The sequence below is a fragment of the Canis lupus genome, chromosome 29 (assembly GCF_048164855.1).
Source record: "Canis lupus baileyi chromosome 29, mCanLup2.hap1, whole genome shotgun sequence".
NCBI classification, from domain to species: Eukaryota; Metazoa; Chordata; class Mammalia; order Carnivora; family Canidae; genus Canis; species Canis lupus.
In genome coordinates, this window is record NC_132866.1 from 19,098,684 (window position 1) to 19,121,974 (window position 23,291).

A 23,291-nucleotide genomic window follows, 5' to 3' on the forward strand; every position below is an offset into this window, starting at 1 on the left:
CACAACCCAATAAAGATGTATAGGCAAAGGTTAAGGCTTAATAAAATTAATCATTTTTACTGTTCATCCCAAGATTTCTTTTAAAGACTTTATTTATTTATTCCTGAGAGACAGAGAGAGAGAGAGAGAGAGAGAGAGAGGCAGAGACACAGGCAGAGGGAGAAGCAGGCTCCATGCAGGGAGCCCCACATGGGACTCGATTCCCCGTCTCCAGGATCACGCCCTGGGCTGCAGGCAGCGCTAAGCCGCTGCACCACCAGGGCTGCCCTATCCCAAGATTTCTTAAGTGCAACTGGCTTTGTGTTCCCTGCAAATGTGTGGCAATGAAGAGCACAGTGACTACAAGTCCGCTTTGGGGCCACTGCCTGGATTCAGGCCAACGTGCCAGTAATTTTACCCAGCATTGCTTCTGCACTATCAGTGAAAATGTCAACTCAGAGAAAAAGGCACACGAAATCTCGATGTTACTATAAAAATGGCTTTGACCTTATTAATCCCCTGAAATGATCTCAGGGACCCCCTCAGTGATCTCTAGACCCCACTGGGAGAACCAGAGACTTAAAGATTGCAACCCCAGAATTGGAGGATGCTGGTTTTTCATTTTTGTTTTCCGTTTTTTTCTGGATAGTTCGGGCAAAAATCACAGGAAATCAAAAGATATTGATTTTCACTTGGGTCACATTCCTTCCTCTCCGGAATCAGTCACTGTGAAGAGGAGGGTGAGGTGTTCTGATTGGTCAGGCCTTGATCATGTGAACAGCTCTCCCAGCTGGATGGGATGTTTCTACCTGCCCAAATCACAGCAAATGGGTTCCCACCAGAAAGAGCAGTTCTCTCACAGGAAGAGGAGGGAATGGTCGCTACACAGGCAACACAACCAATCGTACAGTTCAATAGGGTAAGAATAGGTGTCTGGGCTAGGGGACAGTCCTGTTCCTGAGGGAGCCTGGGGCCAGGGTCAGGCAGGAGAATGGGTCACAGCTTAGGAGAAGGTGCTCAGGCAGCAGCCCAGCCCCTGCGGGCACCGGGGCCTGCAGCCAATTTGGCATCCGGAAATCAGCCCAGCAGGCAGGACCAAGTGAGCAGGGCTTGGGTTTGGTCAAATGGTGTGTACTTTCAGGGGCCAGGTGTGTTTTAGCGAATCCCATCAACAATACTGGAGCGGTGACTGCTGACATTTCCTATCTTGGTCAGGCCTGACTCAGGAATTGGAACCCAGTGGGCCCTCAGGGGTGGGGAGCCGGGCAAGGCAGAGGGGATTCACGTGTCAGAAGCTGGAGATGAGAATGACTGTCTCTACTGCCCATCTATCATAGACAGAGATTGCAGTTTTAAAATGGCATTGGTTCAAATGCAACTCTACCTGTCTAGCCTTCTCCACATTTACCTCTGAACACCTGCATCTTCTGTGTATCCTCAGTGTGACTCACTCAACTAATTAGCACTGAACAAATACAATCTAGCAGGATTACAGAACAGCAGTTCAGCTATTTACCTTCAATGACTAGCTCTTCTCTCTTGAAATATTCTCTTTCTTGGATCTCCTTAATGGCACTCTCCCAGGTTTCCTCCGAGAGATTCTCTGGCTACTTTTTCTTAGACTCCTTTGCACGTCCTTAAATGATGCCACTCTTTGGGGGTGCTGTCATAAAACCCCCTTTCTTCTCAGTAGGCAATCTGATCTGTCCCCAAGCTCTCAGTTACTACCATATTTCTTTCTTTTTTCTTTTAAGATTTTATTTGTTTGAGAGAGAGTACAAGCAGAGGGCCTTGACCTCAGGACCCTGAGATCATGACCTGACTCAAAGTCAGATGCTAACCCCACTGAGTCACACAGGTGCCTCAACATGTTTCTTTCTTAAAACTGCTGCAGAACCTTCTCCTCCTTCCTGCAGCGTGCACAAACATTCATTGGGTGCTAAGTCCTCATCTACGCTTTCCCCAAGAACCTGAGATAATTGGAGTAATTGGTACACTACTGGCACCAAGGCCATCATAACTCCACACACGCATCAGAGCACTGAAATCAGGGCCTGTGGTCACCCAGATGTCAGACGGTCCTATCTATCTTTCAGACTGTCATTTAAGTGAAAATATTTATGAAGACATTAGGAGAGGATCCGACTGCAGCCCCCACACCCTGCGAATATGTGGTTGCTCCATAAAGTTCAGTTGAGTGTGTCCCTACAACGTGCCAGGCGCCTTTAGTAGGTGTCATGAAGCTGACCAGGGTGAGAGTCAGTGTCCCTCCTTGGGATGGGTGGGGGTGGGGCTGGAGGACAAGCAGACACATGACTGCAGGCAATAAATCTAAGAGCCCCACACTGGGGCTAGTCCTAGCAGGCTACTGAATGGTAAATAATCCAAAGTATCATATGCATACATTTATTTTTTTTTCTTTTTTTTTCATACATTTAAACACATGCAATTTTTCACAATGTAACATCCCTGAAGGCAGGCTGCATCTAACAAATGACTGGGTAAGAACACTTGGTTAGAATTTAATTGGCAGGTGTTTTTTCCTTCCTCCTAGAACAAAAAATAAAGCTGAAATTTACAATTGATGCTGTTTTAGATTAAAGGAAAAACGTTATTTGGGTCATTCAAAGAACAATGAGATCAAACATGTAATCGGTAACAACGTGTCCTTAAATCCCTGCTTCCATTTCTTTTGGCTTCTACCTCTCTAACACCTTCGAGCTGGCTGGATGCTTCTCTGCCTCCCCATCCTGGAATCTGTACTGTCCACAAAGACAAGTCAGAGCCTCCCTGACATCCTCCCCAGAAAGAGAACATTCCTTTCTTCCTCTCCCTCCTGCTCTTCCCCTCTCTCTCTCTCCCCTCTTCTCTGTGGGAGTCTGTCTCAGCCATCTGCAAAGAGTACCTTCCCAGCCCTGCAGACTGACCTGTCCTACCTAATAAGAAAGGAAGGGGCAAATGCTTGGTGGTTAGGCCGTTCTTTAGCAAGGCAAGGGAAAGAGACTTTGAATAATCCCAAAGGAACAACTCTTGGGCCAGGAGTGAGAGTACAGGCAGATAGATCACAGTGTGGGTGGAGACAGAGCTGGATGCACCCAGCTCCAAGGGGCAGGATAGGAGTGCTAACTATGATTGCACATACTGGGAAGGCTCAGATTTTTTTTTTAAGGCTCAGATTTTAAACCTCCACCTGTGACTATTGCTTTCCAGAAGCTTCACATACGTGTACATCTACAGGCACCCATGCACGCAGGTGCGAACACACATTGCACACGTGCACCTGAGCTCAAACAGTAAGCCCAGGCCTTTCTGTCCTATCTCATAGTGCCAGGAGGAGGAAGGCAGGGCCAGGGCAATGGCCTGTTTTCCAGGGAGGGAGGTCAGGAGGGCTGGCCTGAGGCCGAGGCACTACAGAGCTGGAGAAGCCGCTCCTCCCCACCCTCCCAAATACAAACAAATCACAACAGGCTGGTCAATGTGCTAAAAGAATGGCTGCCACTGCCTATCAGCTCTGGGGAGATGTGGCTTGTAAAGGTGGTCTCTAGAGAGGAGATCATGCTTCCCTAGGGTGTCAGGGGGAAAAAAAAAAAAAAACAGGGAAAAACCAGAGGGTTAATCTGCCGAGTGGGGAAGGAATGAAGGAACCCCACTTTGGCTGCCTGGTTGAGCCCTGGTGGTGGGGTCCTCAGCTTCCAAGTTGTCCAGCAGCCAACCGGAGTCTCAGGGTCCTTGTGGCTGAGGAAGATGTTGGGAGAACTTAGGGGGTCCCTGTTGGGAGGGTGAAATGCATCCTGGCTGACTAGATCCTCCCTGCGTGAGCTGAATGCTGCTCCTGTGCCGGGGTCAGACACAAAGCTGGTACTGGACCTGCTGGGAGTCTGTGGCCCCTTAGGGAGCTGGGCAGCAGGAACACGGATAAGAAAGGGAGAGGCCGCTCTGGAGGCACTCACAAAGGAGCTGAGGAAATCTAGCGTCAATGCAGGTGGAGCCAAAGTTCAATCTGATCTGCAAATCCCGCCCCAGGGCAGAACCAGCTGGCTGCACCCGACTGTTGCCCAAGGTCTGCTCAGAGCCTGTGGGAAAACCAGGAAAGCTTTACTTAGGCAGTGGACTCATAGGACCTCTGGTAGGTGGGAAGGAGGAGCCCCGAGACTCAGACTCGTAAGAGGCTATTTCACCCCCAGGGCTTGGGGAGCTGGGCCCACACTGAGCTTCCCGGCTTTCTTCTCAGCCCCTGTTCTCCGATTCTTGGCTGCAGGGTGTGTGTGGCTGGGAATGGGTCAGGTTTAATTATTAAGCATCTAGCTAGCCTAATCAATCTAGATCAAGGTCTCTCTCTCTTCCCGGACTGTGAAATCCCCACTCACTGGGCTAAGCCCCTAGGGCTTTCTAGGTGCTAGGAGAGAAGGGTGTCAGGAGGCTCCCTGTAGCCCGTGGGTCCTCAGGAGGAGTTGACTAGGTGTGGGCACCAGGGAGGCAGGCGTTGTTTCCAAGATGCAGGGTGAACCAAGGCCATCCATCCAGTGTTGACACAACTGTCACAAACCATGCTTTGTTCCCAGCTCTGCCTGGGAAGGTCCCTGAGAACTGGGTGGGCCTGGCCAGGTGGGGATGCAGAGTGAGGACAGTTCGGTTTGGAGAAGGGATACTCCTGGGGACACAGAGGGTTGCGGCTGGCATAAGAAGCCCAGCTCTGTGGCCACAGAAGATTCCAACTGGTAAAAGGCCAAGCTTTGGGCAGTACAAACAGGATTTGTGTCTCCAACTGTCAGAGCTATGTCCCAGGCCTAGGTGGGTAGGCACCCTGGAGGGAAGGATGGACAAAGCCATGGGTGGGGTGGGGGAGGCAGGCAGGAGCTCCTACAGGCAGCTGGTGACTGGGCAGAGACTGGGGGCTCAGTTCTCCGTTGCTGCAACCAGTCCCAGGGGTGGCCAAGGAGGCTGCTCAGTCTTCAAAGAATCATCAGTACCTAATCTGCGGTGCGCCCAGAAGCAGCAGGACACACTCCCGGCCCTTGCAGATGCAAAGGCTAATGTAGAGACAAACCCATAAATTGATCACAAGGCAGCGTGACAAGGGCTATAAAAGAGAGAGGCTGTTGCCTACGTGTGTGGTGTGGGGAACTGGGTCCTGAGACACGGTGGGGGCGCAGAAACACCTGTGAGGAGGTCAAAGGGGGTCAAGAGAGACTTCAGAGAGAAGGTAACACTTCCCTGGCATGTTCCAGAAAGTCACCATTTGCCAGTAGAGAGAAAGGGGAGGGCACTCCAGCCAGTGGGAAGACCTTGTGCAGAACCAAGGAGCCAAGAAGGGCCTGTTCAGGACAGTGAGGCAGGGAGTGGGACCACCCCACAGCTGGGGGGCTGAAGGGTGTGTGCAGAGGATGCAGGCATTACGAGGTACCTTGCAGGGCCCGTGAGGAGCAGGACGCAGACACCAGGATGGCAAATGTAGCCCCAGCTGGGGGTGGTGGTGGTGCTGGGAATGAGCCCCCTCTCCAGATGGGCCAGTGGCTTGTAGCACCGGGTGGTGGGAAGTACTAGGACAGAAGGGCAGAGGCCCCCGTCCCTGGTGACCAATAGCAATTGGTTTTCCCCACCCCTCCATGGCTCCCTTTGGCTCCAACAACTTCAGGCAAGCACAAGGCACACATCAAACGTGCAGAGGGGCAGATGGAAGTGGCAGGAGGCAGACACTTGCCCAAGCCTGAGTAAATTCACTATGGCTCTGACACACGGAAGCAGGGTCCTGATTCCCAGCCCTGGAGCCTGCCCCTGAACTGGAAAGCTCTCTCCCTTGTTGCCTTGCAAACCAATAGGAAGTACCCCCCCCTTACCCACCATTCCCAGGGTTGGTCCTTTCCAGACACGTTTGAGATGGCCCCAGGCTCAGTGATTCCCAATCAAGCTGGGTTTCCTCCTGGTTGTGCCACCCATGGGAGAAACCAGAAGAGTAAACGTCCACCAGTTCTGTCCCAGGACCCAGACCAACAGGATTACCACCCAGCGCTCTATCGTCAGGTGGGTGTGCAGGCCAATCTGGTGGCAGAGAGGACAGCAGCCTCCTCCTTGTCTTGTGCACTTGGCTCCTGGAAGCTCAACTAAGTAACAGGAGGAGCTGGAAAAACAAAACAAAACAAAACCCCACAAATTCAAGCCAGCACACTGGCCCAAGTGGGCTAGGCAGGCACACACAAGGTTCAGGTCTTTTGACGCTGGGAGAGGTCACCCTGACATCAGGAACCCCTTCACACAGGCCAAAAGTCATCTATTGCACTGTCTCCAGTGTTGGGCTGCCAGCTACCCAAGGACCTCCTCCAGGCCTCTCAGTGCCTCTGCCCACATCGTGTACAGTCCTACAGGAGAATTCTAGAATACAGAGTCAAGAATAATTTCCCCAGATAGACTGGAACACATTTTCTCTTCTAACAAGGAAAGCCACAGAACAGACCCTGCTTCCTCCTTTTGCCTTGGCTCCCAGGAGGCTCCCAGTCCAACGTCCTGCTTGTTCACCATCCCTCAATCAGCAGCCATTCTTGCTCACATCCTTCAACTTTTCTCAGTCCCCAATTTTTCTCTTGATTTAGGGGCACCTGGCTGACTCAGTTGGGAGAGCATCTGACTCTTGATCTCGTGAATTTGAGCCCCACTTTGGGTACCGAGATTACTAAAAATATAAACAAACTTTTAAAAAAATTAATTTTTTTCCTGTTGGTTTACTCTGGTCATACGTGGTCCGTGTTGTCTATTATCTCAACTTGTTGGAAAGATGTGGTAGTAAATAAACAATGAAGTTTCACTCAGGAAGGAGAGGTTGAAAGTGCAAAGTCTGGCCTGCATGCTGGGGCTGTGGGAAATCCCCTTTCGATCACACCTTGTACCCCAAATTACCCCAAAACAGAGAACAGGGTGCTTTCCTCTCCTCCCTGAAGCAGGAGAAACTGGAGCAGCCCCATCCCTGGACCCTGAGGCCACGCTCACCCCCAGATCCTGCTCCTCCAGGTGAACTGCTGCCTGAGGACAGGAAGAAACTGCTGCTTCGATGCCTGGGGCCTTCCTGCCAGTTTTTCTGCGCGATGGGTGGGGGCCTGCCTTTAGCTACTTTCTAGGGAGGGCAGGTGTTGAGGAGATCAGTTTCAGGACTTTAGCAATCCAGGTGTCAGTCATAAGACCGGAGTGGAGCTAAACTTGGCTCTGCAATCATCTCTACCCCATGGTGTCTCGTGGCCCTGGTTGAGAGGCTTTAGGGAGACATAGGAAGAGAAGGCCCCCATCCCGAGACAGCCAGTGGAGAAGGGTTAAAAGCATGGTTTAGAGTCACACGGACCTGGGTTTGAATCCCAACTCTGCCGTTTACTGGTCTCTGACCCCAGGCAAACCTCTGTGGTCCCTGAGCTTCATCTTGCCCATCTGTGAAATGGGAGACTAACAGTGCTAAGGCCAGGAGACAATGTCCCCATGGAGCACACACTGAGTGTGGCACATAGACCTGCTCAATAGTCTCAGGGGCTAATATTGGTATTGGGGGGGCGCTCACAGGATTGGAGGAAGAGTTTGCGAAATTCAGGGTTCCTCACTGGCAGTGACATGACCCTGTGGGGTGCCCCTGTTCTGTGGGATTCCAGTCTCCCAGAAGACCTGCAGAGTGTGCACAGGGGGCCAGGGCTATCTAGGTTTCATGGAGCCTTCATAATAACCAGTGTTCTCAGCCATTAAAAAGGATAAAGAGACCATTGGAAAACTGACTTTTGCCTAAGCACAGTCAATATGAATCCAGCTTAAAAAAATCCTGACACATGCCCCAAACCCAGTCTGATGACCACCCCTGCCACCACCAGCTGCCACCATCTCCATTTGCCATGGCCATGAGGGTCCTCCGACCAGTCTCTTTCATGCTAGAGCCTCTTCTGCCTTGAATGGTCTCCATTCACATCTGGCCCGCCCTTCCCCCAGCAAAATAAACGCCCCTTCTATTCCAGGAGCTGCTGGGGAAGTCCCTGGTTGACTTCGAGGGAAGTGTTTTTCACAGCGTGAGCAGAGGATTTCACCGCACTGAATCACCCACAGGCTTGCTAAAATGCAAGTGTCTGCGTGCTCCCAAGAGCCGGCGAGAGAATCTCCACGGAGAGGCCAGGAATCTGTGTTTCTAACAAGTTCCCTCAGATGATTTGGATACACACAAAACGTTGGAGAGAGAGAGAGAGAAAGAAGAGGAAGAAAGACCAAGTGATCTGTCTTGAGTCTTCACTGAAAGTCAAATCCAAATAGGTTTAGGCCTAGAAAATTCATGAAGTAATCTAACTGAAAACAACCTATATCCCTGGGTGTCCCCAGCAGAACCACTCAGATCTGGATTCTAGACTAGATCTTATACTAATAAGCTGTGTTGCCTTGGACAAGTCACTTCTCCTCTCTGGGCCTTTGTTTTCTCACCTGCAAAAGGAAGGTCCAGGACCAAGGGGTCTCTGGGTCCATCCTGTTCAGACATGCTTAGAAATCAGGTTGGGACAGGCTGCTTTGTAGAATGTTGGGGGCAAGGCCAGAGGTCCCCTCACTGCCTTGGTGGAAGATAGACAGTTGCTATTGAGGTTGCCAGGGGGGCCAAGGTCAGTATCCAAGTGGTCTGGCCTAGCCAGGGACTATGGGAAGCAATATCAATGTCTATGCCATGGCAGAGCTGAACCAGGGGAGTCTGACATTCATCCTTGGGAAGAGGACTGAGCACAGGGACTGAATGTCAGGGCTCCAGCTTGGGACACTGGCTCAGAACCAGGTTCTAGGGTCTTTAAGAATATCAGAGAGAGGGATCCCTGGGTGGCGCAGCGGTTTAGCGCCTGCCTTTGGCCCGGGGCGTGATCCTGGAGACCCAGGATCGAATCCCACGTCGGGCTCCCGGTGCATGGAGCCTGCTTCTCCCTCTGCCTGTCTCTGCTTCTCTCTCTCTCTGTGTGACTATAATAAATAAATAAAAATTAAAAAAAAAAAAAAGAATATCAGAGAGAAAATGGGAGTGCCCAGGCAAGGGCAGGTGGGAGGACTGCAATTCAGGGGGTTCCCTGGCAGGACACCCCTGCCGCACAGCTCCAGGGAGTGCCATCTTACAGAATGCAAAGTGCACGATGGTCCCCCAGAGCTATGCCACGTGGCCTAACCTGAACTTGGCACAGAGGACCAGCTCTGGTCCATTCACTACTTTGGCCAGCTGGGGCACAGCCAGCAGCTGCAGGGAAGGATGCTTCTCCACCCCTCCTGGTGGGAACTGGAGGCCTGAGCACACCTCCGGGATGGCCACAATAGGATGAGGGTGGGGCGGGGAAGCAGCAACAGGCTCGACAGGAACTTTCCTCAGATCTACAATCTGCTGCTACTAATTACAGGCGGCCCCACTCACTTTGCCCTCTGGGGCCAGACTGCCCAGCCCCTCCCCGTTTACTCAGGACCACTGCCAACAGGAGGGAAGGGCTCACAGAAGATTCCAGGCCGTTCAAAGGACTGGCCAACTGGGCCCCGGAGACTGGCCTTGTTTTGCTAGAAGAAATGGTTGAGAAAGAGCTTAGGATCCTGAAAGCAAACAAGGTTCAGTGGTGGGCAGCACACCAAGTGTTTTCATTAGCAATCACCTGAAATCTGAAATAACCCAGAGGGGATGCACACCATGAACCCCCTGGACGCCCAAGGACTCAAGTGCTGGGCCCAGCATCAACCAGCTCACAGCGGATGGTAGGGCCAGAAACGACCCACCCTGACCTGGTGCGGGACAATGGGGTCAGCCCAGTAGAAGACGACTTGGGATGCTGGGCAGCAAAACAAGGGGTTAAGAGGCCAAGGGACTTTTCTATCTGATCCTTCAAATGGGACGGCAGTTCTGTACTTTCCCTGACTCGTCCTTCTGGAGGTTTACCCCTGAGAATCTCTGATTCCCCAGAGCTCCAGATGGAAGCTGTTGTGTCTTCTCTGTTCAACTCTTTAGAGACATTCTAGACTGCGAGAGGAGCCAGATCCCAAGCTCTGTGCTCAGCGAGCTTCCCCCAGCCAAATGTTGAGGGCTCCTTGCATGACAGCGACTCACAAGCTTTCAAATTCTCTTTATTAAAAATCTTTTTTTTTCTTCCTTTTGTAAAAACAAACACTTGCGGTCAGTTATACAGATCAGGAAAAGTGATGACGATTTATACGACACTCAACAAATTCCAATACTTTACAAGTTCAAACTTAAATTACCTAGTGTTTTTCTTCTTCTCATAAGCTCAAAAAGCAAACTCTGGTCCAGTTTGGGTACAATCTAACACACCACAGTCTCAGACTGTCCAAGAAAGGGCAGTAAAGGCTGTGTTCACACCAACATCAAATCTACCAAATTCTTTGGGAACACTGCCTGGATATACTTTATTTCAGGTGTCTTATGATGAAAAGAGAATTACCTAGGTCTTCTGTTACCTTAACCCAGGATACAAATGAATCTGTTGTTCAAGGTAGCAGATGCTCTTGAACAAGCTTTTTGGGGAGACACTTTGAAATGGTTGACAAACACTGAAGAAAAGCTTTAAAAATAAATCAGTATTTTCCTGGTTGCCTGTAATCTTGAATTGTGTATGACACATGTAGGAATAAAAAGTGCAAATTATAGAGTGGGTGAAGGACCATGCCAATGGAATTGTATAAAAATAAATAGAAATAAATACATATATATACACAGATACAGAATCTCAGATGATTTTTAAAGTGAAGGTTCTGATTGAATGCAGCCTTTCCTCAATCCCTCCCAGGGGTTCTCGCCAGCTTTCCATTATGGAGAAGGTCAGTCTATCAGCAAGGGAGCCATTGCGTTACTTGGGAATGAGGCTGTTTGAACAGCCCATCCTGATTTCCATGGAAACAGTGCTTGGGGGTGGGGGGCTGAGCTGGTGGGGTTGTCTTTTACTTTGCTGGGAAAAAAGACTGCCAGCCTCTCTGAAAATGCTCAGTTCCAGCCTGTGATGGAGGTGGTAGGTTCTTCCCAGCAAGGTTCCCAGGGAACTGGCCCTGGACATTCCCTGAGTGGGAAGAAAGACAAATAGGGCCAGAGGTTTTCCCAGAAATGGAGGAGGCCGGTCTCCAGAACACCAGGGAAGAACTGGTGGAGGCAGCTTGAGTTGAGCCACCATCTTCAGAGCCTATTCTCTTTGAGACACCAACCTTCCCGAGGCCCCCAGATGACCTCATGCCCTGGTCAGGCTTCCCACTTCCTCCAGCCTCTGATGGCGCCCAGGCTGGTCGGTCAGTCTCTGGGGTTTGCCTTGGCTGTTCTCTTTCACAGGTTCCCTGTAATTCCCTCTGCACCAGGGACCATGTGCCTCGAGGTTTACACAGGATCATTTTATGTTCTATACTTCCTTCTTCTCTGCACCTCAGATGCACTGATAAAATGTCAGTGTCGAACTCAATAATTTCTCTATTCTTTGGCCATTAGTGCAGAGGACAGAGTGTGCCGTATACACATCTAACCATTAAAAAATCTTATCTACTATAAAAAATGCAAAAACTAATATAAAACAAACAATCCCTTCCCAGTCTATCTGCGGTCAGGTACAGAAACACAGGAACAGCCTTCCAAGGGCTGGGCCAGGGAGGTAGCTGGGCTTGAGGAAGCAGCACAAGCTCCCCTCTGATCTTGTTGAGGTCTTCTCCGGGCTGTGACCCAGCCTCATGCCTCATCTCCCCCAGAACCTCTGCCCCACATGCTCCCAAAGGAACATCAGACTCCCTAGTCTGGGGCCTGAAGGCACTGACCTCCAGTATCAGAAAACCCTAGAGGAAAAAGAGTTCGGTTCCTCATGATATTGAACATCAAAGTCTGCACATGGGGCGCTCTGAAATGCCCTTGACGTCCTGCCCACCTACAACCTGGCAAGCCTCGGATGCTGCTCTTCACTCCTGCAGCCTTGCTCTTTCCTTAGCTTCTTCCCCCGCTGAGAGATAGTTTTAAAAACCATCCCACTGAGAGGCTGCTGGGAGCCCAAGCCCAGGTACCAAGAGTGAGTCCAGGATATTCCATTTCCCTGATCTGGTGTCTCTTGAGCCAACGCCACACGGGGCTGGGAGGCCAACATTCGACCCAAGCCCGTACCAACTACTGTTTTGGGTGAAGGGAGAAGATGCTACTGTTTTCATTTTTAATTGAAGTGAATCTATATCAAATTCATTGTCCAGAACAGAACAAACCATGGCACCTCCTGAAATCCTGAGGATGGAAATAAGTTTGGAGGGTGGAAATAAACTTTGGTAACAGAGCTTCCAAAATGAAAACTCTTTTCCTCCTCTGTGAAATTCATTACTTTTAAGGCATGAATCTGGTGAACTTCTAGAATAACTGAGAGGATGAAAGAGTTATTAAAAATGGGGGCTTTTCAAAAAGATGGTCCCGATGAAGGAACCCCCAGCCTCTGCCAGCTGGTGGTCCCGGGTGCCCCCTCTCCAGGCCTGCAGGACCCGATCAGCTCTCCACACTCGGGATGCCAGGCCCCCGAAGTGGTGCCTGACCCAGGAGCCTCCGTGAGATCTCCTCCTTGGTCGATCAGGCTGGCCTGACCTGTCCTATCCCGTCAAGAATTTGAACACTGAAAATCCCTGAGAAGTTGGATTTTATGAAAAATAAATGACCCTTGGCACAGAAGGTGGGAGAGAGGGAGGGAGGAGAAAGAAGACAGAAGTAGATTGAAGGAAACGAGAATCAATGGGGAGAGAGAGGGTGACCCTCAGCTGCTGGACACATCTGGTGACAGCTTCACGGGGGAGACGCTTCAAGGGTGTTTTCTTGAGTCTCCGAGAACAAGCCAGGGCGACACGGGCAGCCGGGTTTTCCTTCCTCTCTGGCGTTAGTTCCCGTCCCGGAGGTCAGGAAGGCCCCACCTCGAAGGCCCTCCTCTCCCGGCTTCCAGCAGCCACAGGGACATCAGGGCTTCTTCCTCTCAAAGTGTGGCACGATTCCGCCCTCCTCGGGCCTGGGGCTGCCAGGCCCCTCGGTCTCCCTCAGGCCCTCCTCGGCCAGCTGGGACAAGTACTTCTGTGGGGCGGAGACAGGGACAAAGGGAAGGCAGAGGGTCAGTAGGGCCCTGGCCAGAGAGGGGAGGGAAGAGGAGGGGCAAGGAGGAGGAGAGGATGGGAGGGGAGGAGAGGGGAGGGGACTGGGGAGAGGAGAGGAGAGGAAGGCATGTACCTGGGCCCCTTCTATCACGGCTCCCCATGAGTGGGACCCCCCCTTCCTCCCCGCCCCACAATCCTTCTGGGGCTTCAGGACCCATACTAAGCTCTGTCCTCTCTTCATGTTAGTTTACAAGTAACGCAGGGCTCTTGTAGAAAGCACGGATCCTAACAGCAGCGAACGCTTCCCAAGCCCTTATCCTGTGCAAGTGCTGTTCTGCTTTTCTTATAGGAACTAACTGAATTCTCACAACAACTCCACTTGTTTTCCAGAAGAGCCTCAGCACCCAGGGGCACACTGGAAGGCAAAGGGAGAAGAGGCCAGCTGGACCAACAGGGAGCAGAGAAGCGCTGTCCTCCGAGGATTGTGCAAGTCCGGCTGCAGCCTCTCGTGACACCCTGCTTCCTGAGTGCCCCGGAGGCCCATGGCTGGATTCCTGTTCTGTAGTTGGAGGCTGCTCCCCCCCGCCGCCCCCCACTCCCCCCAAACACTAGCTGCTATCACCGGCCCCTGGCCTCATGGCAGGCCACTCCTGGGATTCTAGATTCTGGGCAGTGAGACAGAACTAGGAAAGGCCTGGGGCCCCAGCAGGGTCCCCTGGTTCCCCAAGCAGCAGGGGGCAGTGCAAAGATCATTAGGTTAGGAGTCAGCAGGGTTGGGTCCCATGCCGTGGTCAAGGGTGTGGGCTCTGATGCCAGATGACCCGGGTTCAAATTCGAGCTCTCAGCAGACATGTCACCCAGACACTGTGACATCTGTGGAGTGTGGATAATAACAGAACTCCCATCATCAGGTGGCTGTGAAGTCGGCGGGAGCTACCATAAAGCACTTAGCACAGTGCCAGGCACAGAATAAGCACTCCGTAATGTTGCCCTTTGTCGTGAGTGGCATCAGCCATCTGACGCTGGGAAAGTCACTCATCTTGTCTCAGCCTCTGACTCCTAATCTGGTAAACAAGAGAAATGGTGCCTTCCTCCTTCAAGGGTGATGCTGAGGGTCAGACACGGTGATGCTTGCAAGATAACCTGCTCTCTCTAGACAAAGCTGGTTGGCTTGGCGAGGTGGGTGAGCCTGATGGGGAGAGCAGCAGACCAACGGTAGGTCCCTGTAGGCCGGGCTGCTGCTGGAGGGCCTGGTTTGTCCTCTACCTTATCCCAGGAAGGGAAGTGTGGGCTCACTCCTCTCTGGACCCGGAGCCAGGGAGGCATCCAGTTTTCCTATCAGGCACTGACTCCCAATGTTGCTTCAGGTCACTCTAGATGGGTTCTTGTAGGGCTATGAGCAGCAGTGGGGGCAGCAGAGGATGCACAGAGAGAAAGAGGGCTCCTTCCACCTGCTCCCCACCTCAAAGAGCAACCCCCCACCCTCACTTCAAGGCCTCCTGCTGGTGCTAAGTTTACAAGTTGCCTGACTTAGGTGTGAGTCAGCACCTGCTGCTCTGGTCTGAATTCTTCCTTTTTCACACATGTAACTTGGGGTAGTATGCGGTGGGCAAGGCTGTACTGACAAGAGACATGCTGTCCAAGCCACTGACAGAAACCTTATCTGGGAAGCCCATGGTGGAGGCTCTCAGCTCCCCAACAGGTGTGCTAGAGAAACCTGAACTGCACTTGGCAGGCCTAAATGGCTTAGCCCATGTCTGGCCCTGACGTGCCTGGGGACTGCAGGAATGGCTCTGGCCTGCTATGGGGAGGTGAGTCCGCCTGGGGCTTTCGCCCATAGGCCCAGAACACAGTGTAGTCCACTGCCCTGGAAAAAAAATACAGGATTTAGAATTAGAGGCCCTGGCAAGTCTGTACTCATCCTAACTTCTTGAGTGACCTTGAGCTGTGTGGTCTCCTTGAGAGCTACATGACCCAGGCTGAAAATGCCACATGAGATCAAAAGCTCTCACGCTGAGGTATCAGAACCTGTTAGAAAAAAATTTTTAAATGAGGATTTTCAGGCCTCGCCCTAGAGAGAATGAGTAAGCAGATGTAAGGTGGGTCCAGGAAGCTCCATTTTTAAAAGATGCCAGCTGCTATGAGGACCACAGTTTGGGTAAATCAGGAATAGATCATCTCCAAGACTCCATCCAGCCCTGCCATTCTATAGGTTTTATATTGTTGGGGTGGGGGATGATGATGCCTTCAGGGACGATGGCCGCACTCCGCTGGCTCTGCGAAGCCCAGTCTGAATCCTTGGTCTGGCCATGTTGGGCCTTCACTGTGCTCCTTTAGGAGAGGCCAGGACTTGGACCTGGGGCCCCATAGCTTCCTTGGTCACAGAGCAGCTGCTCCCCAGAGGGAAATCAAGAGGCTTAAATGACATGAGTCCACACATAGCCAATGACAATCCTGCAGATGGTGACACAGGCCATGCCATTATGGGTGTTGGTTTGCAAGATCAGTAAAAAAAAAAAGAAAAAAAAAAAAAAAAAAGTAAAGTGATAAAGAATTAGGCAATCTGTTCCCAGGCCTGGTAATTCACCATCTGCATGGCCTTGGACAAATCACATAGCTTCAGTTTCCTTAAGTATAAAACTAGACTTGGCCTATATCTGAGTTTCTTAACTAGGGATGCACATTCGAATCACATGGAGAACTTTCTCAAATCATGTATTCCTGGACCAGCACCCCCCATCCTAACTGAATAGCATATATATATATATATACATATATACTTTCAAAACACTGTCCAAGTGATCTATTTCACATCTCTGGTTGAGAAACTCTCAATCAGCCACTCTAACAACTTAACTGAGACAACGATGCCTGCTCTGGAATTAGGGCATGCTGCTACCACAAGGGTCTGCCGCAGGGGAGGCCTTAAGTGTCTAAAAACTAGTCTGACTCCTTGTACTAAAAACAGAAAGTGCCTTGGAATACTTATCCCTGGGCATCTGATACACCATGCTTTTCATTAAGTTACTACACCCCAGAAGTTCCAACACGCTACATGTTAGCTAGGTATATATCATAGAGCTTATTACCTACTATCTGTCATCGATTCTAAGACAAGGCTTTTTTCCCCACACACATTAACATCTCTGAAATTGAGATGCATTTTACAATTGATGGAGTCTCAAGGTTTACTTTGCAATATTTTTTTTTCTGTTGGTATAAAAAAAATGGTAGTGTGTCTTACAACTGCTGGCACCTTAGGTCGGATGAAACACAGTATAGAAAGTATTTTTTATATGTCATGTTACTATACCATAAAACATACTTATTTTATTTATTGCCTATATACTATACTATACTATTGCCTATACTAGACTAGAAGCTTCAAGAGGGCAGGGATTTTTATCTTTGTGTGTGTGTGTGTGTGTGTGTGTGTCTTGTTGTTGTTGTTTTATCTCTAGGGCATAGAACAGTGTCTACTACCCAGTATGCCTCTGATAAATAGTTGCAGTATGGATGAACATTTAAATAGAATATAATGGTGATTTTTATTCCAGCAAACAGGGATACTGCACGGGGGAATGGAAACAAAGGGAAATGTCTGCATCTGGAACATCCGGGTTTTGTGAAAAGGGGTCAACGTCAAACACGGGCCAGGTGATCACTAACTTGAGTTAGGTCAGAGGGAGAGGCAGATACCCCCAAACCTGATCCAAACAGAATGTTGTAAGTACTCCAGTGGAGACAGATGCTGTGAGAACAGAGGGAAGGCAGCCACCACGTGGAGCAGCCTGGTGGAGCTGGGCCTGGGGAAAGAGCCGTTCTCCACGTGGTGGAAGGAAATAGATAACTCCCAGACACACAGACCGGGGAGCCCCGGGGCCAGGGCAGGGAAGGCTCTGGTTACCTGTAAGTTCCTATAGTGGACGGCACTGCGACAGTGGTTTATCTTCGCCATCTCCTCGCTCGTGTAGAACAGCCCACAGAGCTTGCAGTAAAACCCAGTCCTGGGCACCACGAACTCCACCCCTGCAGAAGGATGGGGGATGGACAGGCAGGACTTAGGAAGGCCACGTGAGACCCCTGTGGTCCTGCCAGCCGACAGGTGGAAATGAGAGCAAAGAGCTCCATCCCTCGCTTGCTGTTGACTTTGGCTGGTTATGGAGCTTCTGCAAGCCTAGTTTCCTCATCTGCAAAACAAGCCTGAGAATAGCGTAGACTGCATTCACAGGTCATTGCGAAGAAAGGGACGCACTCCCTCAGGGGTGATGGGGTGCTTCACAATTCTCAACTCTGCAGCTGCTCCTGGGAACTAGGCCCAGACTCTCCTGTTATCAGCCTGCTTCCAGGGAAAGCAGGAGGAAGGAGGCTTCTTACATTTCACTGGTTGGTTTTCGTTTCTGCATGTCGTACCCCTCTCTGTAGCTGTTACGGCCAGGACTCTGGAAAGATGCTCTCATTTTAGTTTGTTTTAGAATTCTACTCATTCAAGTCATTAGAATCATCCTAATGACTTTACTAATGACATCTAATATTCATCAGAGTCATTCCAATCAAAATATTTTCTTCCATACTACCCTATATGCAGAGTGGCCTTTGGCGGGGGGCAGTTTTCATCATACCCCAAGTACAGTTGTCTCCTCCCTTTTTCATGCAATCATGCATCATAAACATTTTCCATCCTCCAGACTTTACATCTGAAGCACCCATCAGTAGCATTTTATTTATGATTCGCTAAATAGAAGTCACAGGATTCTGGGAGGCCTTTTAATTTTGAGGAAAGGAAATAGTGCCCTGAGGACCAAAGAAGTGACAGTGACACAGACCAGAGGATTCACCTTCGAAGGGATGATGGCTACTCCTGCTTTTGCCCAGGTGTTCTGAGGGTCACCCTTCTCTTCTCGAGGCCATGGTCACCAGAGTGGAGAGGGCACAGACCAGACTCTAGGCACCTGAGGAGGCTGGGGAGTCAGCTGAAGGCCCCTGTTTCAGGGGGCGGGGGGGTTGCTGCTTGGTTCCAACCCATTTTGGAACTACAGGATCAGGGCTGGCGGCTCAGAACATGCATCCTTCTTGCAAACTGGGGTGCCTTGAGGGTCCTCACATGGACACTTAAGCCAGGCCTCGCTGCTGCCCTGTTGGCGGGCTGGGGTTATGGGAGAACCGCAGTGGGGGGGTGGGAGGGACCCGCTGCTGCTGGCAGAGAGGGAGAGAGGCCAGGTCTCCATCAAGGCGCTGCGTGTGACCACAAGTCTGGGCTTCCTTCACTTGCATCCCCCCCACCTCCTAGGAGACTGAGCTAAGTGCACCGGAGACCCTGTCATAGAACGGCAGCTTAGACTTGTAATTACGGGTGTTTTTTCTTTTATTTATTTCAAAAGAGCCACTTATCGGTATGCAGTGGCAGGCCTGAAAGGAGGGGGAGCCCGGGAGGCCAGCCCAAGGCCTGCCTTGACTGATTGCTCCTCTGTGGTTTGGGGCCTGGTTTTGGCAGCCTCCTCAGCCAGTTTTAACTGCCACGTAGCTCTAGCTCCTCTAGCTCGCTGCCCTGCCTACAGCAGTCCCCAGAAGGGAGGGGGCCTCTCTTGGGCCAGCTGCCCAGAAAGAGGCTGTGTCCCTCCCCCTCATCCCCCTCATCCCACCCCCACTGCAAAAGACAGAAAAGCTCCCTCCCCCACCCACCGCCTGTGGGTGGCCAACTCGCCCCTCCACCTCACACACAGGCTGGTGGCAAGGGAGCATGAAGCAATGCCTTTGTCCTCTGTTCCCACAGGCTAGTTTCCTCCTGCTGTGCTCTATAGGGAGCAGATGCCCACAAGAGACAAGATAAAGGCAACTGGAAAAGGAGAAGCACCCTCCAGAGGCCACAGGGAGCAGAGAGAAGCCCATGAGCAGAGCCGCTCCCTCTAGCTTACCCCAGACCCCGCAGGAGGGGCCAGTTGGGTGGTTTCACTGCAGAACCCCAGTTAAGGCCTCCAGCATCCTCTAAGTTTTCCAAGAGGCCTTCCAGCCCCTGTCCTGGGTCCCCAATAAGGGATGCCACTGCCTCAGAAGCCGCCACGGGGTGTAAAGCAGGGCCCAAGCTGGCAGCTGTGGGACTCTGGGTGAGATTTCACTAGAACAAAGGTTTCTACTGCCAAAAAAAAAAAAAAAAAGTTTGGAAGCCACAGTACAGTGGAGAGAAAATGGAATTTAGAGTCTGAAAGATCTAGCTCTTTTACTTGCACTGTGTGACCTTGGGTATATAATTTAAACTCTGAGATTAGTCTCCTCATCTGTAAAATAGAAATAATACTACCACAAAGGGTGTTATGGGAGGCATCTATCATTTGCCTGGTGCTCAAAAAATATTAGTTTCCTGACGAGTGTCAGACATTTCTCCACAGAGGCCTTCTTGCCCTCTAACCAGGGCGGCCTGGAGAACTCAGGCTCCGAAAGTTGGCAGCTACTGTTCCCCGCCCCTGCCCGGCACCCAGTGGCTGGTCAGGCAGTACTTGGCGGTTAAAAACACTGAGGAAGGAGAAGCCTGAGGAGGATCCCTGAGTAACTGGGTGTTGCCATGGGCACTACCCGCCAACACCACCTCAGGACACCTCTGGAAAGTGAGGGCCATGAGTGAAGCTATAGTGTCAAGAAAATGGTCACTGCCCCAACCCGTGCAGAGCCACTCTGTCCTCCCATTTTTCAGCCTCTATTAAGCATGACAATTAAAGCTGTAGTTGCTTTCTAATAATAGCTCCTGGCCTGGGTAATTATAACTCCATCATCCTAGCAAAGACTGCAATGGGTAGAGGGGGAGTTTGCGTGTTGCAGGCAATGGCCTTTGGTTCTGGAAATGCGGGCCTCGGCAGACTCGGGCTGGCTGGGGTCACCCAGAGCTGGTCTGAAATCCATGGCAGTGCCCTCTCTCCATGCCACTCCCCCCATGTCCACCCCAGTCCCCGAGCAATGGGCCTTCATCCCCCTTCACTCCGGATCCTTGGCACTCCCCCCATTCGTCTCCCTGCTCTTCATAGGGACAAAGCCTGAAAGCTGTTCCCTACCTCCAGAGAAGTCTCTGTAGGAGTGATGGATTCTGGAGTATAAAGGTCCTGCAGCTCCAGTGAGAGGAAATGGCAGCACTCAATAACTACTTCATGAATGAGTAATAACAGTAGAGAACCCTCCTACTGGAAGATACTAAGACCCTACAAGTACTCACTCATTTCTTCCTCACACTAACTATACATGATAGGCTTCTATTATTACCCTTACTTATTGATGAAGAAAGTCAAGAAGTCAATGAGGAGCGGTGAAAGAGGTTGCTCTTTGATCCCCAGGCAGCTAAGATTTGAACCCGGGGAGTCAGATTCCACAGTCTGTGCTCTTAACCACTGCACAAAAATTGCCTTTCCTACATTGTGCTTCCTGAACCAGAGGAACAGGAGGGTGGAGTGTCTCAGATTAGAAACCCTGAGCTCTGACCTGAACATGCTGTGTGATCTTGGGTAAGTATCTGCCCTTGTTTCCTCTTCTGTCAAATGTGGTAAATGGTATCGTACCCCCACCCACTGAGATCGATAAGATACTGGGTCTTAAAGCTCACCCGAAGACTACCTGCAACACAAAAGTACAATCTGTTATAACCCCAAGCTGGAAACAACCCAAATGCCCATCGAGAGGTAAATGAATAAACAAAATGTGGTTTACCTGTATCCACAATGCAATACTCCTCAGCTGTATAACTCCTGATATACCCAACAATTATCAGTGAATCTCAAAATCACTATGTCGAGTGGATGAAATCAGGCAACACAGAATATTCTGTATGCTTCCCTTTGGATTCAAACTAATATTTAGTGACAGAAACACCCAGTGGTTCCCTGGGGGCTGAGGTATGGGAAGGGAGGGATTACAAAGGAGCTTCAGGGAACGTGAGAGGTGATGAATATGTTCACTGTGTTCCTGTGGTAATGGTCTCATCGGTGGACACATATATCAAAATTGATCAACCGTACACTTTAAACACGTGCACTTCATAACATCAATTATACTTCATTAGAGCTGTTTTTAAAAAGCAGAATGAGATCCCATTTTCCTAACAGGTTGGTAAAGATTTAAAACTGATAACGTCTGATACTGGTAAAGGAGAAGAGAATGAGAATTCTCGCTCTGGAAGTGAAAACTGGTATCATCTTTTTAGAGTGCAATTTAGCAGCAATTATGAAAATGTGAAATGCAAATATACACACCACCACAACCCCTACCTCCCCCATATCCCCCACCGTGGCCCCCCAATCTGGAATGCTGTTCTGCAGAAACCCTGGCACACATACAAAGGTGACAACATGTTTGGAAGGCAGCAGATCCTAGAGGTAGCATGGCCCTATGAGTCAAACTATTGGGATTTGAATCCTGACTCCAGTGTTTGCTAATCATCAGCTTTGTAATCCTGCATCTCAGATTTCTAAAATAAGGATAAAAATATTACCTACCTCATAGGTGTTTTGAGAGAGTTAAATAATGAAGTAATAAGCACTAGAAATGGTGCCTGCATGGTAAATGATAAAGATAAAAACTTAACTATTACAGTATTTTAACAATGGGGAAAAAATTGAAAACATCTTAAATGTTCACGGGTAGAGAAATGGATAAGTAACTTATGGTACATCTTCTTGAATGGATATTTGCAATGGTTAAAAAGAATGCATTGTCTGTGTAGTGATGTGAAGAGGTCTCTAAGTCCCCCTGTTAAGTTAGAAAAGCAAACTGTAGAATACTCTGCACGTGGTGTGACCTAGACTCTGTGAGTATGACCGTGACTACCTTTGGAGCAGGGGAGAAACTGGAGGGAAGAGATACAACATTTAACATTGACTTAACATGGCCCTTAATTTTTTTTTTTTTTTTACATTTGTCATAATAATCTTTCAAACTTTTTGGAATGAAAAACAGTTAAAAAAAAAAAGACATGAATTACAAGGTAGTAGAGCTTATTCTTAATTTTTCCCTGTGTATGTCATACAGATTCCAAGTTCTTGGATGCCAAGAGACTTGTGTTACATTTCTCAACTGCCCCAGAGTGTTTTGCATGGTGCCATGCTATCTAGAAAGTGCTGCTCAGTAAAAACGGGTAGTCTGTGACAATGAAACATGTGAAGGGCAGAAACAGTGAGAAAAGTTTAAAAGAAGATGAAAAGAAAAAGAGAAGCCCAGGACACCTGGGCGTTCAGTTGGTTGACTATCCGACTCTGTATTTCAGCTCAGGTCATGATCTCAGGATTGTGAGATCAAGCCCCTCATCAGGCTCCACACCCAGCATAGAGCCTGCTTAAGATTTTCTCTCTCTCTTTTTGCCCCTTCCCCCTCTAAAAAAAGAAAGAAAAAAGAAAAGAAAAGAAAGAAAAGAAAAGAAAAGGAAAAGAAAAGAAGAAAAGAAAAGAAAAGAAAAGAAAAGAAAAGAAAAGAAAAGAAAGAAGAGAAACCTGATGGAAAGGGTGAGTCTCCATACTGACCAGCCCCTCCCTGAGCGAGTAGACATGTGGTCACAGTTCCTCACATAACTAACCCACCTTTCTCTCATTTCCTTGCAACGCTTTCCCAAATGACACTTTCCCAAGCTGTCTCTCCAGTGGCTGCTACCACTCCTTTGTCTCATTGCTTTCCAACCTCTCACGGTCAATGGAAAGACTCATAGATGACTGGAGTGGTCATCGGGTCATCAGGTTAGCGGTGGTGTCAGAAGCTCCAGGGACACTTCACTCCCTACTCTGAGACTCTATTACCTCTCCCCTTTGAAAATGTGTCCGAGATAATCCTATCATTAATCTCCCTTCCCACTCATCCCCAACACTTCCACTACTGAAAGACCACTGACTCTGATTGTTTCCCACACTGCAGGTGAGTAAGTAAGGCTCAGGCACCCCCACCATCATTCCTTGGGAGGCCTCTGCATTTGCACAGTCCCTGCCCAAGGCCTGAGCCACCCCCTGCTAGGTTCCTCCCCTGCCCCTGCCAGCTGTACCCCTGGACCCTTCATCTGGAGATTCTTTATCTGGCTGGGCCACCTCCCTGGCCAGGTGGGTTCTGACAGCACCTTCCATTCCTGGGGCCTCTGAGAAAAGTATTTTTACATCTCTCTCTCTTTTATTGGCTTATTAATAAAGGACTTGTAGTGTCTAGAAAAAAAATATATTCCTGGTTATGACTCGTCTGAGGTCACGCAGTCATCCAATAATAAGTAGAACAGGAAGGAAAGGGGCCCAGGTCTC

The 23,291-nt window shown here is 49.9% G+C and overlaps 1 protein-coding gene across 4 annotated transcripts in view; it reads right to left on the minus strand.

The window, feature by feature from the left end:
• Positions 1–10,047: 10,047 nt before the first annotated feature.
• RBM20 (RNA binding motif protein 20) overlaps positions 10,048–23,291 on the minus strand; it is a 191,509-nt gene continuing 178,265 nt past the window's right edge. For all 4 annotated transcript variants that reach the window (XM_072805351.1, XM_072805355.1, XM_072805352.1 and 1 more), the window contains exons 13-14: positions 16,949–17,070; positions 10,048–13,021 (exon numbers count right to left, since the gene is read on the minus strand). In XM_072805351.1, the coding sequence (XP_072661452.1) occupies positions 12,911–13,021; positions 16,949–17,070 (233 nt within the window). In that variant the 3' untranslated portion in view covers positions 10,048–12,910. The remainder of the gene's footprint in view (positions 13,022–16,948; positions 17,071–23,291) is intronic.